This window comes from Nannobrachium achirus (assembly GCF_963921795.1).
Source record: "Nannobrachium achirus genome assembly, chromosome: 3".
Taxonomy (NCBI): domain Eukaryota; kingdom Metazoa; phylum Chordata; class Actinopteri; order Myctophiformes; family Myctophidae; genus Nannobrachium; species Nannobrachium achirus.
Genome location: NC_137812.1, coordinates 71,592,192 through 71,609,080, shown reverse-complemented (window position 1 = coordinate 71,609,080; position 16,889 = coordinate 71,592,192). Strand labels below are relative to the sequence as shown.

Below are 16,889 nucleotides of genomic sequence, written 5' to 3'. Positions count from 1 at the left end.
CACACACACAAACACTAGAGCAGTGTTTCTCAATCTTTTTTCTGCATGGGCACACTTTTCATGTCCCAAGAATCCATTGGCACACCAACATAATACGAGGGTGTAAATATCGTCACTGTTGGGAAGAAACCTTGTATCTCAAATGTGTAGGTTTCTTCGCAAAATAAAGCCCTGCTTCATCATACAAGGCTGTCGCACAACAGTAGTGAAAACAGACAATCTACAAGCACAGTGCTTGTAGATCGGCTGTTTTCACTAGTTTAAATCATTTTTAAAATGATAAATACAATACTGGCTTTCAAGCAGTTTCAAGGGGCACACTTGACCCTTCTCAGGGGCACACCAAAGGTCCCCAGGCACAGTGGTTGAGAAACACTGGACTAGAGTTCTCAACAGGCCTGAAAATGAAGGCCCAGCCCTAACTGGGCCCTATCTGGGCCGGCCGACCCGGCTCGGCCCTACTAGTAAGCATACATTTTAGGTCCTACCCTACCCTAATGCCTCATTCACACAGAAAAGCCAAGCTAATGGTTTGCTTGGTAATTCAATGTATTCTCTATGCAAACCAGCTTTTAAAATTTCCAAGCTGGAAAAAAAGCTTGGAAAATTTTAAAGTTGGTTTGCATAGAGAATACATTGAAATACCAAGCAAACCATTAGCTTGGTATTTCGTAGTATGAATGAGGCATTAATGTCAGGTCGGGTACGGTCGGGTTTGGGAAGAATTTGAGAACTCTATCACAGAGTAGAAGTAATACAACTAGCTATGACACCTCAGGGCGACAATTCTTGGCCATCTGGAAAGTGATGTATATCGGACCAGTTTCCCATGGAGACCCATGGTACCCATATATGGAGATATGCTGTGAGAGCCTAAACATGCATGCTTATTCGTTATGTGAAAGTCCTATGATGTCTATGACATCTGACGTCATACCCTTTTATGCCCATACATGGAGATCCCTGTCTGTAGAACCAGCCAGATATGGGCTGTCTTGGCCATATGGATTCTGTTAGTGTGGTATGTGGCCTCCATATATGGGCATTCCCATATTAAGTCCTGTTAGATATGGGCTTAATATTAATGGCATCATGGAACTCCATATATGGGCATAAAAGTGATTCTGTTAGTGTGACATCACAGACAGTGAAGCCAGAGCTTGATGTCAGAGCAGCAAAACCCATTCTGTTAAGAGTGGCTGTAACTGTTTTCATAGTAAACGTGCGACCCAAGGTCGCTCGCAATAATACAAAAAAATATACTATCTTTTTTCATTGAGCCCGAGGCCGACTAATTAGCATAACGCAACGAGAAAACGCAGTGCAGTGTGCAACCAGCTTAAAGCCCTTTGCACACAGGACAGTTGTGTTTTCTTTCGTTTGCGGCATGAATAAAACGCATTGGATTTGGTGTGCGAGGCTGTGCGGAATCGGCGCTGCGGATCCAAAAAGGAGTCATAAAAGGAGTGATGAGTTTTTTACTGCATGCGACAAGACGCACGAATCAAACTGGTTTCGATCGAGAAAAAAACGCACGGCGGCAGCCACTCGTCGCACGGCTAATTCGGAGCCGGTGTGCATGAGGTCATAGAGAATCATTGTTTTCTTTTCAAAAAATTATATTATGTTTTATCCGTGCGGTTAAATGCGCCTGTGTGCAAAGGGCTTAACTCTAATTAAACGCAAGGTTGAAACATTACAAGAACACTAAAGCTGGTTGCACACTGCACTGCGTGTTTTCGTTGCGTTGCGTTTTGGAAATCCGAAATCCTCGAACGCATTTTTCAGGGACCCATGGCGACACTTGCGAAAATCAGAAAAAATCAACCCTGGTCCGAAAAAATTAATACGAAACGGGCGTGGCAGTGTGCAAACATGATTGACATAAAAAGAGGTAGATTCTTTTATTTACACGCTCCGAAATTCACCCCGATATTCGGCCCGAAAAACGCAGCAGTGTGCAAAGAAAGAAAGTCAATGCCTTGCTAAATCTGACGTTCTGATGTAACTGTTTATTTGATGAGATTATGAAAAGACAAGTGTAAGTGTAATAGCCTTTTTTTTTCTTTACAAATGTGAAGTTAAGTATAATAATGCAACTCCATATTAAAATGTGCAACATCTTTTAACTCACACTGAATAGCTGTTAAAGTGAACACATTTGTTTGTTTTCACAAGGTATACGGTATTTCTAAAGTAATTTAAATATTGTCAAATTGGTCTATTTAAATCATTCCTGTGCATTTTGGTCGATGTTGTGTCATTCAAATAATATATCACTTTGTCCATTTGAAACTAAATTGAAACTAAATTGTAATACTTATGCATTTATTTTTTAGTAATGTTATTGAAGGTCAAATGGGCATTGAGATGTAATAACTAAGTCTTGGTACAATAATACACATTGGATTACATTGCATTGCATCACATGCAGAATAGTGTTTTTTATGTATATTTTTCACTTAATGGTAAATAGAAAAAATTATGTAATTCTTCCAACACTGCAGTTTTTAGTTTTCTATTTTTATTCATGAAATAGTTTTATAAATACATACATAAATGTATGTATACAGTACTACAAACATTACAATACACAGGGATGAGAAAAACTGGCTTGTTGTAACACGTGAAGCCATTTGTTGAAACAGTTTAAAGGGATGTAGAAATTGTCTTGTTAAAATAAGTGTTAGTTTTTCCAGTAGTATTCACTGCTATAGAGTGGGTGTTCATTAACAGGAGTGTCCATGTCTCTCCAGCTCTTCATTAAACAGAAGATACATCTTCAGGTCAGGATAGCAATCTTATCCAATCAGGAGTGAGATCTCATACAGAACACAGGCTAAGCAAGGGAAATCTGAAGTGGAGAAATTAATGCAGGGATGTGCTGGGCCCCTGATTAAGCCCGGGAAAAAGAGTTGGAGAGGCCCTCATTGTGCGCTATAGACAGAGAGATCTCTCTATAGCGCTGCTGCTACTCAAAGATTTGCCATTTCAGATCATGACAAGTGACAAGCCAGTGGGCCAATTACATGAGTTATATTTCGTCGTTGTCGGTGGAAACCTTGTATGTCCAAAACCATTTGTTTTGTATTTATCATTTAAAAATGATTTAAACTAGTGAAAACAGCCGATCTTCAAGCACACAACGCCTCGCACCACGAGGCTCGCGGTGCGAGGCGTTGTGTGCTTGTAGATCTGCTGTTTTCACTACTTTCTGCAACGGCCTTGTATGATGAAGCAGGGCTTTGCTTTGCGAAAAAAATGTAAAAATGTGAAACGTGGAGATACGAGGTTTCTGCCCGACAGTGACGGTTTACTTTGATGGCCGTCCAGCCCCCAAAATGGAACAACATTTATTTTTTTTCCCCCTAATGGCCGGCCTAGAATGAACCAGCCGTTCAGGAGTTGTCCCGATTTTCCCAATGGCCAGCATGTCCCTGAATGAATGGGTTCTCTCTCCTGATTGGATGGACATGTATCTTATGTCTACTAGTGATGTGTCGTTCATGAGTGTTGTTCATACAGGTCCCTTGCCCCTAACAGCCCCCGGCACACAGGACGGGAGGGCGGGCTGTACGCATGACACATTAAAAAACGCTCCCGCGATTGTGTTTTTCATGGGATGATCACGCTATGAATGCATGGAGAACATGAACGAATCATTTGAACGGATCATTACCGTGAACAAAATTTGGTGGTTTTGCCCACCACTAAAGAACTGGACAGACAGGCAGATTCCTGCTACTGAACAAACACTATTATACTGTAGCAACGATTACCGCCATTCTGGTGCTGACAGCTGTTTCTAGGCCCTTGACATCAGCAGACACTGCATGCAAGGCTGGTTGGTCATCTCTGGATGTTTGTCAGTCACATATTCTTCCGTGTTTTTCATCCTTAGAATTTAGAGCGTTCATATTTCTTTTTAACAAAACAAACCTTTTATTTTTAACCAAAATGACGTCACTTACAGCATCTTAAACTAACAGATTGCTGGCTATATATGTGGACCTGGATAAGATTACCAACAGGTCTGTGATTCAGAGAGTGGAAATTTGTACTCTCAGAGTTCTGGGGGTCCGTGGCCGAATTCATAAAGACCTGGGGGTCCTTGAAATTAGAGCCCACCAACATACAGTATAATCGTCTGGCAGATATACTGGACATTAGGAAAGACAGGTGTGAGACTTTATTAAGCACTTTGTTAGTGAAATCTGAATGTTGGTGTAGTTGTAGGAGGCTAAATAAGTCGCTCTGCCAGAACCCATGTAAACACGGGAACATGACGATCGGGGCTTGGTCTCTATGACCATGCGTGAGCTACGATGGGCTGAAATCGCTTTGGGAAACCCGGCCAATAGCTTTCAAACTAATTCAAAATTATACGAACTACAAGCTCACAAGAAGACGCATTGTGAGCTTGTAGCCCTGCAGTTTGCTGTAAACTTTTGGAATAGGGGTCAAGTAAAATAAAATAGGTGCTAAATGTTCTCTCAAATAGAAAAATCAACGTTTTTCAAATGAAATAGAAAACATTGCGCCTTTTGACAACATGTCGGTCGAAATATCAGAAATTTGTGGTTTAGGACTCTCCAAAATGGAGATCGGCATCAAACTCAAACTCCTGGCATCTCGAGCAGCTTGAGAATCACTGCAGTAGAAGAGAGGAGCAGTGAGTTCAGTTCACATAATGGAGCTTCTCTCCCTGCTCTTCCACTACTTCTTCTTACTCTTGCTCTTCAGAGCTTTGCTCTTCTTGGGTTTAAAGCCGGGCTTGGCCATCTCCCCTTTGAACGAAGATGGAGACGTCGTCACTGGACCTCTGCTTCTCTCCTTCCCGGTGCGGTTCTTGTTGTGTGGTCCTTTCCCCGGGCCACCCTTAAACCCTGCCTTCCCGGGCCCCCTGACGGGCCCCTTCCTGGGGCCGCCGCCGCTGCGGTCTCCTCCCCTCCTCCCCTCGGGACCTCCGGGGGTCTTCTTGGGGCCCCTGGTGAAGCCTGCTCTGTCCTTCTTCTTCTTGATCTTCTCCTTCTTCACAGACCTCTTCACACGCACGGCCCGTCCCTCCAGCTCACTGCCGTTCAGCTTGAGGGCCAGCTGCACCGAGTCTGCATGCTGAGGACATGACCAAAGTAATACACCAGTTAGTCTGCATGATGGGGACATGACCAGAGTAATACACCAGTTAGTCTACATGATGAGGACATGACCAGAGTAATAAACCAGTTAGTCTGCATGATGGGGACATGACCCCATGAGAACCATGGGAGAACATGTTCACCGCGCGGCAACGCTGGAAAAATAGAACAGCAGTGTATCGGCGCGGCAGGCGAGGCGGCAGACCCACGGCTGCGTGCGTCTGACGCCGCCGGTGTGGTTTAGTTCATTGAAAATAATGGGGCCGTATTTTTTGACCATGCCCGGTGTGTGTTCCCCTTTAGTCTGCATGACAAGAGTATATTATATAACCCACAACCAGTTAGCATGTCACAAGGATTAAAGACAGGAGAGTGTTTTTTGCAGTTTTTTTTTTTTTTCAGTCCAAGTGTATCAAAAAAGCACCTCGGTTAAGCGGGAGACCAGGTTAACATTCACCAGGTTAGCATTCACGAGGGTCGGCAGGTTAGCATTTCACCAGTGTTAGTTTTACTGAGGTTAGGGTTAGGTTTAGGTGTATCTCCGCTTACTATTCTGTCCCCTTGGTTTATAACTTCTAACAGCGCAGAGTCGGCTCATGCGACCTTGGCAGCGCTCGACACGGCGACTAGCTCGCTCGGCGGTGTCTCAAGGTCGCCTGAGACGGCGCGCCTCCGTCGTCATCGCTGAGAACAAGCGCTCCTTTACAAGAACCAGCTGGACACATGTTGTCGTTTTGAAACACGCACTCTATATGAGTTATTCTTACCTCAAACAGGACGTAACCAAAGCCCTTCCCCATGCCACTTCCTTTGTCTCTGATCAGACGCACCGCCTCCACGCCGCCACACTCTTCAAAATGCTGCCTCATGGACAGCTCCGTCATGTCTGTGTGCATGCACACGCACACGCACACACACGCACGCACACACACACACACACACACACACAAACACACACACACACACAAATAATGGATCATCCATCAGTTAAAAGCTGCCATATGGACTGGTAAAAGAAAAACAAAAAAACTATCATTACCTTTTTTTCTGCCTAGTACTGTTTTATTTGTCTGTAATTCTATGTTATACTGTATGAGTTAAAAAGGGACCCCAATTGAAACAAGCCCAAAAGCTTTTCTGATCCATCCTTTTAGTTGACCTTGTACCAGTGAACTGTACGGTCATGAAACTACCTTTTCCTATGCAAACTCCTAACTAAGTCTTCAATCAATCAATCAATCAATAGATACCGGTAGTTGAATAATAGATTAATATAAAAAGAAAAGCAAATCATGACTTACCAAATGGCAGATTTCCAACAAATATGGAGCGTTTGTGGTCATGCTGGAAAATGAAAATATACAGTATGTCAGTCTTTCAAAGTATTTATAAAATGGACTCTAAAATGGTCCATTGGACGTTAAAAAGACTTACAGATGCTTGTTTGCCAACTCTGTCCACTCGGATGTGCATGTTCTTCTCAATCTCCATTCCATTTCTGTAACAAGAGACATCAAGAACACACGATCAGCTTTTAAAACAAGCGCACAGAGCTTGTAGATATGCTATTTCTGAAAACGTGTGCTAATCTTTGAATATGTAGTTTTAAAAGCCAACTTTTGTAACTCAAATCTCTGCTTCTGGGGTGGGGGGTCCCTGGAACGACACATTTTGAGATGGGGGTCCGCAGCCAAATACATATCATTTTGGGGGTCCTTGTCAAAAGAGGGGTCCAGGGACCCCCAGGAGTCCTTGACGGGGGTTCCAGGGGGTCCCAAGCAAAATGAGGAACAGCTACTGTAAACATTAAAGCCCCAATTTATTTTTGAGCAGTGCTAAGTGCTAACCGCTCCTTTAATCTGGCTTTGTGTCTATGTACAGTATGTACAGTATGTCCATCCAGCAGAGCTTGGCATTGGCCAAGCTTCGTGAGACACTTAACACATTTAGAACGGGTACACATTATTTTATGCTTTAAATATTAAAAAATAGCAGATATACAAGCTCACAGCATGGCACCGAGTGCCGTGCTGCGAGCTTGTAGATCTGCTATTTTTGAAAAATGGTGAAAATTAGAATTTTGACCCGATTCTATAAGTGTCTTTTGAATCCTTCTAAGGTGTTTTGAAAAACGTATGTTTGTGGGTCCTTTTCACTTAACTGGAGCTCAGTTAGTCTGTTCTTGAGAGACTACTATGTCAGTGGTTCTCATGTGAAGGACCCCCAAACTGATATTGATTTGGCCACGGACCACCATCACAAAATAACTAGTTCTGAAGAGCAAGAGTAAAGGCCACTTTTAACCGCACAGATTCGGCGACGATTCGGCGGCGGAAAGCGTCTGTTGCCGAACGGGAGCTCATCGTCAGGTTTTCGGCAGCGGGTCGGGAACCTTATCGACCGAAAACTGGAAAACTGGACTTGCTCAGTTTTGTTCAGTCGCCCCTCGCCGTCGGTAAGATTGAGGGAGTTGTAGAATAGTTTACTACTGCTCCAAAACCAAGCCAAAACAAGCCAGAGACATTTTCCCGTCGCATATTTTTACTAAATACCATATTCTCAATCTCAACTCTCAATTCCTATTCCAATCGGATCCAAAGCAAAGCTAGTAGTAGGCTAGTAATAGTCCATCAAGTGCCCGTGTTGTTGTTTTCTTTTTTTTCCTCCTCTGCACGGAGAACAGAGCTGCCTCCGGCCGGGTTAGGGTTGCCAGATTCTGTGAGTGAAATACGCGACCAGGTCTATGAAAATAAGCCCAAAAGCGCGACCAGTTTCACCTCTGAACTCTATTACATTAGTTATTTTATAAAATAATGTTGAAAGCAAGGCCAAATAAGCAACTACACTAAAGAAACAAGCCCAAACAAAAGCAACCCACACAACTAGCAACATTATAGGAAAACAGGATCAACGTTGCTTATAAGGAGCAGACCTGGCACCACTGCCATACAGTAACTACAGTCTGCGTCGTCTGAAAAAAATAAAATAAAAAATAAGTGCTTAGTTTTTTGCAGTTCTTTGCAGTCTGTGTACAGTCAGAAGGAGTCTCCTGTAGGCTGTTTGGTGTGTAGACACCTTAAGAAGAAGTAGTGGAGGAGTTTGCTTTAAAAAGACATATTCAATGATTCGCACACATTTTCACGACTTTAAAAAAATAGCAGATCTACAAGCTCGCCGAGTGCCGCGCTGTGAGCTTGTATATCTGCTATTTTTCAATTGCTAAAGCATTCAATAATTCGTGGCCTAAATGGGTTAATAATTAAATTAACTCATAAAAGGCAACGCTCACTTCACACTGAGTGTGATTTTTCAGACAGTGTACTGTATGTGCAGTGAAAATGCAGAGAAATCCCTCTCTTGTGGGGGTCCCTGGAGACAGTGTTAGAACAATGCAGTGACATCCCTCTCTCGTGGGGGTCCCTGGCACAACAATGCTTTCATAAGGCATGTGAAAATGACTCTTCCACTCATGGCTGAAGTTGCTCACCTCTCCAGGGCCGTAGCAACGGCCTCCTCGTCTTTAAACACCACATAGGCATTGATGTTCTGCTTTTTGGGGTGGACTTTGCGTCTGTAGGAATAATAAAGAAAAGAAAAGAAAACTTTTGTTGGTTCTAAAGTTCCCAGTTGGATGTATTCCGAGAGTCTCACTACTTTGACACTTACTGGATGGCAGCTAGTTTGACTAGAGAGAGAGAGAAACACTTACTGGATGGCAGCTAGTTTGCGTGACATGGTGGGGTCCTCTCGTACCTGCAGCGATGGACACAATAGACCAGTGATTCTCAACCTTAGTCATTTCAAGGACCCCCCATTTTGACAGACATTAGACCACATGTGAAAGAAAGATGGGTGTGAAGTAGGGCATTCACAGAATATTTGAATATCAAAGTCACTATTTGACGTTTATCACCAAAGTTTTTCTCTCTTTAAAAATAAATAGGCCTAATGGTTTCTTCATGGTTTATACAGCTTGGCTAGATAGGAAGACATGAGAATGAGTTTTCAATGCCCCTGGTGGATGAATTGGTTAATGCTCTATACTGATGGCATGCGTCACGTTTCGTCTCCCGGAACAAATTAATTACCAGTGGGAAAAACAGTGGCCAGCCGACAAACTCCATGTCATGATAGAGGAAGAGCCAGCTAATGTAACTGTCACTACTAGACCGAGAATAGCTCTTTTTTCTTTCTTTCTTTTTTTCTCGAATATTCGACTATTGGAATACTTTGAGGTCGAATAATTCGAATACTAAAAATCACTATTTTGTGAATGCCCTAATGTGAGGTGAATAGTAAAACATGGGTTGATGGCTCTTACCACTGAGCGGAACCGGATGGACTCGATGGCTCCCTTGTCCCTGAACAGAGCCTGGAGGGTCTAGAAGTGCACAGAGAATAACAGTAGAAGTCTTATTGATTCTCCCTCATGAATGCATGTTTAATGTTTAAAAAATGCCCAACATGTTTTGACCAAGGAAGGTATTTACATTAAAATGTTAACTACCGGTATACTGTAGTTCAGGCTTACATGAACGACATGCTCCTAAAGAAGTATGATTCAAATATGATCAAATATATACGTATTTACTAACAATAATCACAAAACTCCACTTTTTTGCATCTGTCACTTGAATTGAGGTGACTTGATTGACTGACATCAAGAAGGGCCTGTCAACTCCCTTCATGGCTTCTAAAGTAGGCAAACCCCCACGATGAAAACCACTGATCCAGACATACAAATGTGTGTGTGCATGCGTGCAATACCTTCTTTGTGCAGCTAGGTGGCAGGTTGCCCACAAACACGGTCCTCTTGTGTTTGATCCTCTCCTCGGCCATCCTCTGCATCTTCAGCCTCTTCTTCTCCACCTCGTCCTCTCCTCCTCCTCCTCCTCCTCCGTCTTCGTCCAGAGCAGAGGCTTTCCTCTTGGCCTTCTGGCCCGTCGTTCTGCTCCTCTCCTCTTCATCTGCGTTCTGTAGGGAGTTCTCCCTGAGAGAGGGGTGGGCGATATGGAAAAATACAATATCAATAATATTCAACAATATTTTCCCAAGCTGTATCACGATACACAATCTTATCACGATTCTTTTTCACATTGGTTTTTATGGTTATTTTTCAAGTTACTTGACAAAAAACTAGTCTCTCTGGGTTCCTTTTGGTAGGTCTAAATTGAACTTTACAAGTATGTAACTCTGACAGTATACAAATGAAACCAAATGGACCCTTACAGGTCCATTTGGTTTCATTTCTATACTGTCAGAGTTAAGTGGAGACCTTGACATTTTAAAGTTTGAGAACTACTGATTTAGACCAAAATGCAAGTTTGAATTGAATTCTGCAATGAATCTCTGTATTAACGATTAAACAGGATTTTTTACAAGGCTCCCTCATTGTATCACGATATATACGATGCCTCTGAAAAGGCATATCGTGGAGACATTGTATCGTCTCCACGATAATTATCACCATATCGCCCACCCCTACCCTGAGGCAGAGGAGGGTTGGCAGGAACACACGTTAGTTATCTTCTTAAACATGCTGCTACAGTATTTGTCCCAAAGCAACTGCAAAAGATTGCTGCTATGTGTCTCAAAAAGCTGTATACCATGTATGTATAACGAAGAACTGTGACATAGCTCTGCTTACACAATGCTGTGTACCCCCTCCAACTGTGTATATGTTCCCCTTTTTTCAGATGTTTTTATTATATTCTGACAGTACTTCACCATGGCAATGTAAAAGCGTTTTCAAATGTCAATAAAGCTCTTTCGAGATGAATTGAATTGTTAATCTTTTTTAATGGCTGCGCTCATGAATAAAACATTTCAATTTGTCAAAAGATTCACTTGGATTACAAGGAAGAGGGTACTTTAAAACATTGTGAAAAGTGCTTGAGGCAAAAAAGGTTATTATTTTTTTCTTACATTTTTATCCCACAATTTTTATAACCCATTTTTCACCCAGTGCCAATTGCCTATTTAATCCTGGACTCTTCTCTCCCTCTGCCACGCCTGAGGAGACAACGGACTGACCTCATGCTTCCTTCTATGCATGAGGAGTCCAAGTTGCTTCTTTTCACCTGACAATGGAGATTTCCCTGGTTTGGACATAGCGCGTGGAAGGAACACGTTATTCCAACCAGTTCCTTTCCCCTCCATCAGGCGCCCCGGCTGGCAAGGGGGAGGCATTATTGAGACCAGGAATACTGCATGTTTTTGTGAGGGTATCAACCCTAGGAGACACGGGGAGAACATGCAAACTCCACACAGAAATGCCCTATTGCCAACCCCAGCTAGGGTGTGGGCGCTGATGACGCGGAGGGGGGAACACACCGCCAGTGCCCACAGCGTCCCCCGGCGGGAATCGAACCCAGGACCTCCTAGCTGTGAGGCGAAGCGCTAACCACTGCGCTATTAAACAATTGAAGTGTTTAACTGTCCATCTCTCTCAGCTGAAAAAGCCACACAGCTGTTCTCAGCGTCTCACCTGTTTTCCAGTTGTTGTTCAGCCGCTGTCTTTGGTTTCTTCCTCTGGTTGTCTGGACGTTTAGCAGCTGGACTCTCCTTCTTCATCTCAGGAGGCTTGGGAACAGGCTGTCAAACAACAGGAAAACACACATTATGAAACCAACACGCTTGTGCTGTGAAATTGCAGGTCTGCTAGTTACGAAATATTGGCAAAAGAATTTAAAGATTAATCGCCAATCTACAAGCTCACAACACGCCACTTTGCGACACCTTGTGAGCTTTTAGATCTGCAATTTTTAGGCAAATATTTCGCCACTGGATAATGGACGTTGGGGATATTCTGATTATCCCGATAATATTGTAAATCGCTCATATCGTCCCATTCGTAGTACATGAGTGAATGAGAACGCTGTTGAAGGCTCTTACCTTTGGAGGCGGGACAAACATGACGGAGGCAGCAGGTGGCGCTGTGCTGAACAGGGAGGAGAGCGAACCAGAGGAGGGCGCCGCCTCTGGGAACAGGCTGCCCGATACCTGACCCACCACATAGTCTGAAGACAGCGGCTCAGTGGGTTCACTGTAGAAACACACAGGAGAGACATAGTCTGAAGATTCAGTGGCTTCACTATGGAAACACATGAGAGAAACATATTCTGAAGACAGCTGTTCAGTGGGTTCACTATGGAAACACAGGAGAGACATAGTCTGAAGACAGTGCTTCAGTGGCTTCACTGCAGAAACACATAGGAGAGACATAGTCTGAAGACAGTCGCTCACAATAGAAACACACAGGAGAGCCATAGTCTGAAGACTGTCGCTCACAATAGAAAAACACAGGAGATACATAGCCTGAAGACTGTCGCTCACAATAGAAAAACCCAGGAGAGACAGACACATACACACAACATGATGCTGAAGGATCACAATCTGAATCTCATCCAGGAATGCAGTGGTTATCAAGGCATTTTCATTAAAAGGACCCCCATATCTTTATGTATTTGGCATCAGAGACCCATCTGGAAAGATGTTGTAAAACTTTTCAAGGTTTTTTCTAAAATATTTCAAAAATAGCAGATGTACAGGCCCACAACACATCACAGAGTGACTCAGTGTAATATGGTTGGATGATCATAGTCACATCATTATAACACAGCCTAAAAGTTAGCCGCAAATTGCAACACTAGATTTTTTTATACTCGGATGAATCTAGGGTTGCAATACCTCCCATAGGGATCCAATGCATCAAAACGTTTCTTTGGTATCTGATTGTATTAAACTACTTCAAACTCACCAATATTGTGGCTCTATGGAACGCTTGGAATTTACTCTTGCTATCTGCAAAGTGTTTGTTTCTGAAAAATCCACCGTGGAATTGTTATGATTGTATTTTCTGTCAAGAAATCCGAGAAGACATGTTTTTTTTCCTAAGTCTTGAACTTCGGAAGCGCTCGTCTTCTATTACACCACGTCCCGCTGCCTCCTGCATTAGGCTATGTGACAGAACCAGCTGGTACACAGGACTGCTGAGTGACTTCCCACGAGCGCTTCCAAACTCCAGCACTTAGAAAAAATAATCACCCGAACTGAATTTCTGGACAGAAAATAAAATCATAACAATTCCACGGTGGATCTTTCAGAAACAAACACTTTGCAGATAGCAAGAGTAAATTCCAAGCTTTCCATGCATAGAGCCACAATATTGGTGAGTTTGAAGTCGTTTAATACAATCAGATAGCAAAGAAACGTTTTGATGCATTGGATCCCTATGGGAGGTATTGCAACCCTAGATTCATCAGAGTATAAAAAAATCTAGTGTTGCAATTTGCGGCTACCTAAAAGTTAGGCAATCAAAGTCACAGAGCTGTGCCGTGACTGTGCCAGTCATCAAACTGTCAGATTGATGTTTGTATTGACAGAAATGCATATAGATGACCATATAATTGATAGGTTTGGTAACATATATCTGTCCAAATAAAACAATAAACAACATGAGAGCTTCCGTTGTCTTTCCTGCTTTTATTTTCACACACACTCACTCACACACACGCACACGCACACGCGCACGCGCACACACACACACACACACACACACACACACGCACACAGTTTCTAATGGTTAGGATGGGATGCAGGACATATTTCACTGTTGTGCAAATGTACAGTAACAGTAAACAGCAGCATTAGACAGCACGCACGCGCGCGCGCGCACACACACACACACACACACACACACACACACTAGGAGTAAAACACTGACAGAATATGGCAAACATGACCAACCTCTTTGGATGGCTTTTCTTCTTCATGGTTCCTTCCAGTGGATTTACACTCTTTAAATATAGAATCTACAGCTCTATCAGACCACCCGTGTGTTGTTAAACAGATCTAAATGAACGGAATCTCGACTCAGACCAAACCGTCCATCCGTATATTCTACAGATCTACACAAACTCAGTGAATCTACGCTGCTTGTTGTTTCCAGATCTAAACACCCATCCGTATGTTGTACAGATCTAAACACCCATCCGTATGTTCTACAGATCTAAACACCCGTCCGTATGTTCTACAGATCTAAACACCCATCCGTATGTTCTACAGATCTAAACACCCTTCCGTATGTTCTACAGATCTAAACACCCATCCGTATGTTCTACAGATCTAAACACCCATTCGTATGTTCTACAGATCTAAACACCCATCCGTATGTTGTACAGATCTAAACACCCATCCGTATGTTCTACAGATCTAAACACCCATCCGTATGTTGTACAGATCTAAACACCCGTCCGTATGTTGTACAGATCTAAACACCCATCCGTATGTTCTACAGATCTAAACACCCATCCGTATGTTGTACAGATCTAAACACCCGTCCGTATGTTGTACAGATCTAAACACCCATCCGTATGTTCTACAGATCTAAACACCCATCCGTATGTTCTACAGATCTAAACACCCATCCGTATGTTGTACAGATCTAAACACCCATCCGTATGTTCTACAGATCTAAACACCCATCCGTATGTTGTACAGATCTAAACACCCGTCCGTATGTTGTACAGATCTAAACACCCGTCCGTATGTTGTACAGATCTAAACACCCATCCGTATGTTCTACAGATCTAAACACCCATCCGTATGTTCTACAGATCTAAACACCCATCCGTATGTTCTACAGATCTAAACAGATCCACACGTTTTGTTTGCATGGAAGTTGCGCTCCGTCGCCGTAAAGCTTCCGACAGGAAACAGTGCGGCCGCTACTAAAAGGTTCCTATACTTAATTTACTTTATTTATGTTTCCACATTCTTAATTTAATTCTAACGTTGATGCTGCTTAATGTACTGAACAAACATTCTTTTTTAGATGTTGAGTTTAGTAATGTGGTGTTGATATTAATTGAACGAGGGGGAAACATATTGTGCGATATTTGTGCTCCGTAGAAATGGGATTTATGGCTCTTTGAAGTGAGCCAGATCTCTGGGATCCGTTCCTTTCAAAGAGCCGTTCAAAAGACTGTCTCATTTTAGTTACTTGTGACTTGTCACTTTGTAGATTTTGATAATTACAAATCAATTCAACTCTATATACATTTCGGCCATATATAAACATTTAGGCCATTTGAAAATAGTGATCTACAAGTGTGACGGAGAGAGTCCCAGCCATAGCCTTGAAGCCTCAAGCCTAAGCTATTGGACTTTCGTGTACGGGTACGAAGCCGGGTGGGGAGGTTCGGATCACCTCCGCTACACAAGCTCACAATGTGTTAAAACGCGACACATTGTGAGCTTGTAGATCTGTTATTTTCAAATGTTTTTTTTTTCTTTTTTTCCCTACATTTTATTCACTGGAAAACTTTTAAAAAATTGGATATTTTGCTGCATAATGAGTAGGCTACTTTTTATACTATTGGTACAGTATAAGTGCATTTTGATACCATTACTTTTTCTGAAGTACATTTTAATTCCAAACTTCTACTTGTGGCAGTCTGAGTATTTCTACATTGCAGTATTGATACTTTTACGTGTTTGTACTTTTTCCACCACTGTTCATTTAGAAATGAACGGCTCCCTACTGTGAACCGCGGATCCCATCGTTCATTTCAAAGAGCGACGTTCAAAAGACTCGATTCGTTCGCGAGCGTCCCACCTCTAGTGCACCGTCTAAATAGATCCGTTGGAGTTGATGTGACAACACCGACAGTGACAGCAGAAACATCCAGAAATCTGCTTCATTTCTTCAGGTAAATCATCATATGTTGATGCCTTTACTCTTCCATTCACACACAGACTTCATTTAGTGACCCTGGACTGAAGTGAATGAAGTGAACATGTCTTTAAAGGCTGGGTGACAGTTGTTGTTGATAAAGCCATCTCTGGGACGCGCCCATCATGACTGTGTGACACATTAGTTCTGGAAGTGGGGTCCGGGGACCCCCAGGTGAATGATAGTTAGGAACCAAATGGACCCTTATTGGGTGTGTCACTCCGAGAGTGTACAAATTAAACCAAATGGACCCTACAGGTCCATATAACTCGTACAAATGGAAGGCTAGGGTCCATTTGGTTCCATTTGTACACTCTCAGAGTTGGATTAACATTGATTTTATAATATATAGATTGGGGTCTCAGAGTTGGAAATGCCATTAAATGGGGGTCTATAGCCTATCCTTTAATGCATGTCCCTGAAATTAAAATGGTTGAAACTCGTTGCTAGAGCTGTACGCATATTCTCTTATATGGGGGTCCCTGGCATATCTTTTCAAATGGGGGACCGTCTGTGGGCTAATAAGTGTCCATTTTGGTGGTGAAATAGTTTGAGAACCTTGGTGTAACATCAGCTACTAGAAGAGTGGGCAGACTGGGCACCTAAACATTCAGTTGTGGGCACTGGGTGGGCACCTCTTCCAAAATGTACAAAAACTAATAAGGTAAAGTGCACAATGCACATGATTTGAACATGCATTGATGCATCATTATTATCAGAGCAAAGTCTACCGTTCAACTTCTTGTTTGTGCCCTTTATGCAGTGGGTCTCAATTGACTCTTTCATGTCGAGGACCCCCACCCCCCCAAATGGACACTTATAAGCCTGCAGACCCCCGTTTGAAAAGATATGCCAGGGACCCCCATATAAGAGACAAGTTTTACGTCTTTATAGCAGTGACTCTCAACCATTTTAATTTCAAGGACCCCCAGTTTGACATGCATTAGGGGGACCCCCATGTAATCTTATTTCTTTGAGACCCCCATTTATATTGTGATACAAATGGAACCAAATGG

At 42.7% G+C, this 16,889-nt stretch overlaps 2 protein-coding genes across 3 annotated transcripts in view; one reads left to right on the top strand and one right to left on the bottom strand.

Moving 5' to 3' along the window:
* Window positions 1–3,206: 3,206 nt before the first annotated feature.
* rbm34 (RNA binding motif protein 34) lies at window positions 3,207–14,801 on the bottom strand. The gene is made up of 11 exons (XM_080721840.1): window positions 13,887–14,801; window positions 12,033–12,183; window positions 11,626–11,732; window positions 9,906–10,128; window positions 9,460–9,519; window positions 8,848–8,891; window positions 8,626–8,709; window positions 6,573–6,636; window positions 6,440–6,482; window positions 5,906–6,024; window positions 3,207–5,115 (listed from the first exon to the last, which is right to left on the bottom strand). Exons 1-11 carry the CDS (start codon window positions 13,910–13,912, stop codon window positions 4,717–4,719), a joined length of 1,320 nt encoding a protein of 439 aa, XP_080577966.1. The 5' UTR covers window positions 13,913–14,801; the 3' UTR covers window positions 3,207–4,716.
* Window positions 14,802–15,790: 989 nt separating this feature from the next.
* Window positions 15,791–16,889, top strand: part of LOC308281961 (tubulin-specific chaperone E-like) — a 33,222-nt gene continuing 32,123 nt past the window's right edge. For both annotated transcript variants that reach the window (XR_013961887.1, XM_080722307.1), the window contains exon 1: window positions 15,791–15,850. The gene's annotated coding sequence lies outside the window, so the exon portion shown is untranslated. The remainder of the gene's footprint in view (window positions 15,851–16,889) is intronic.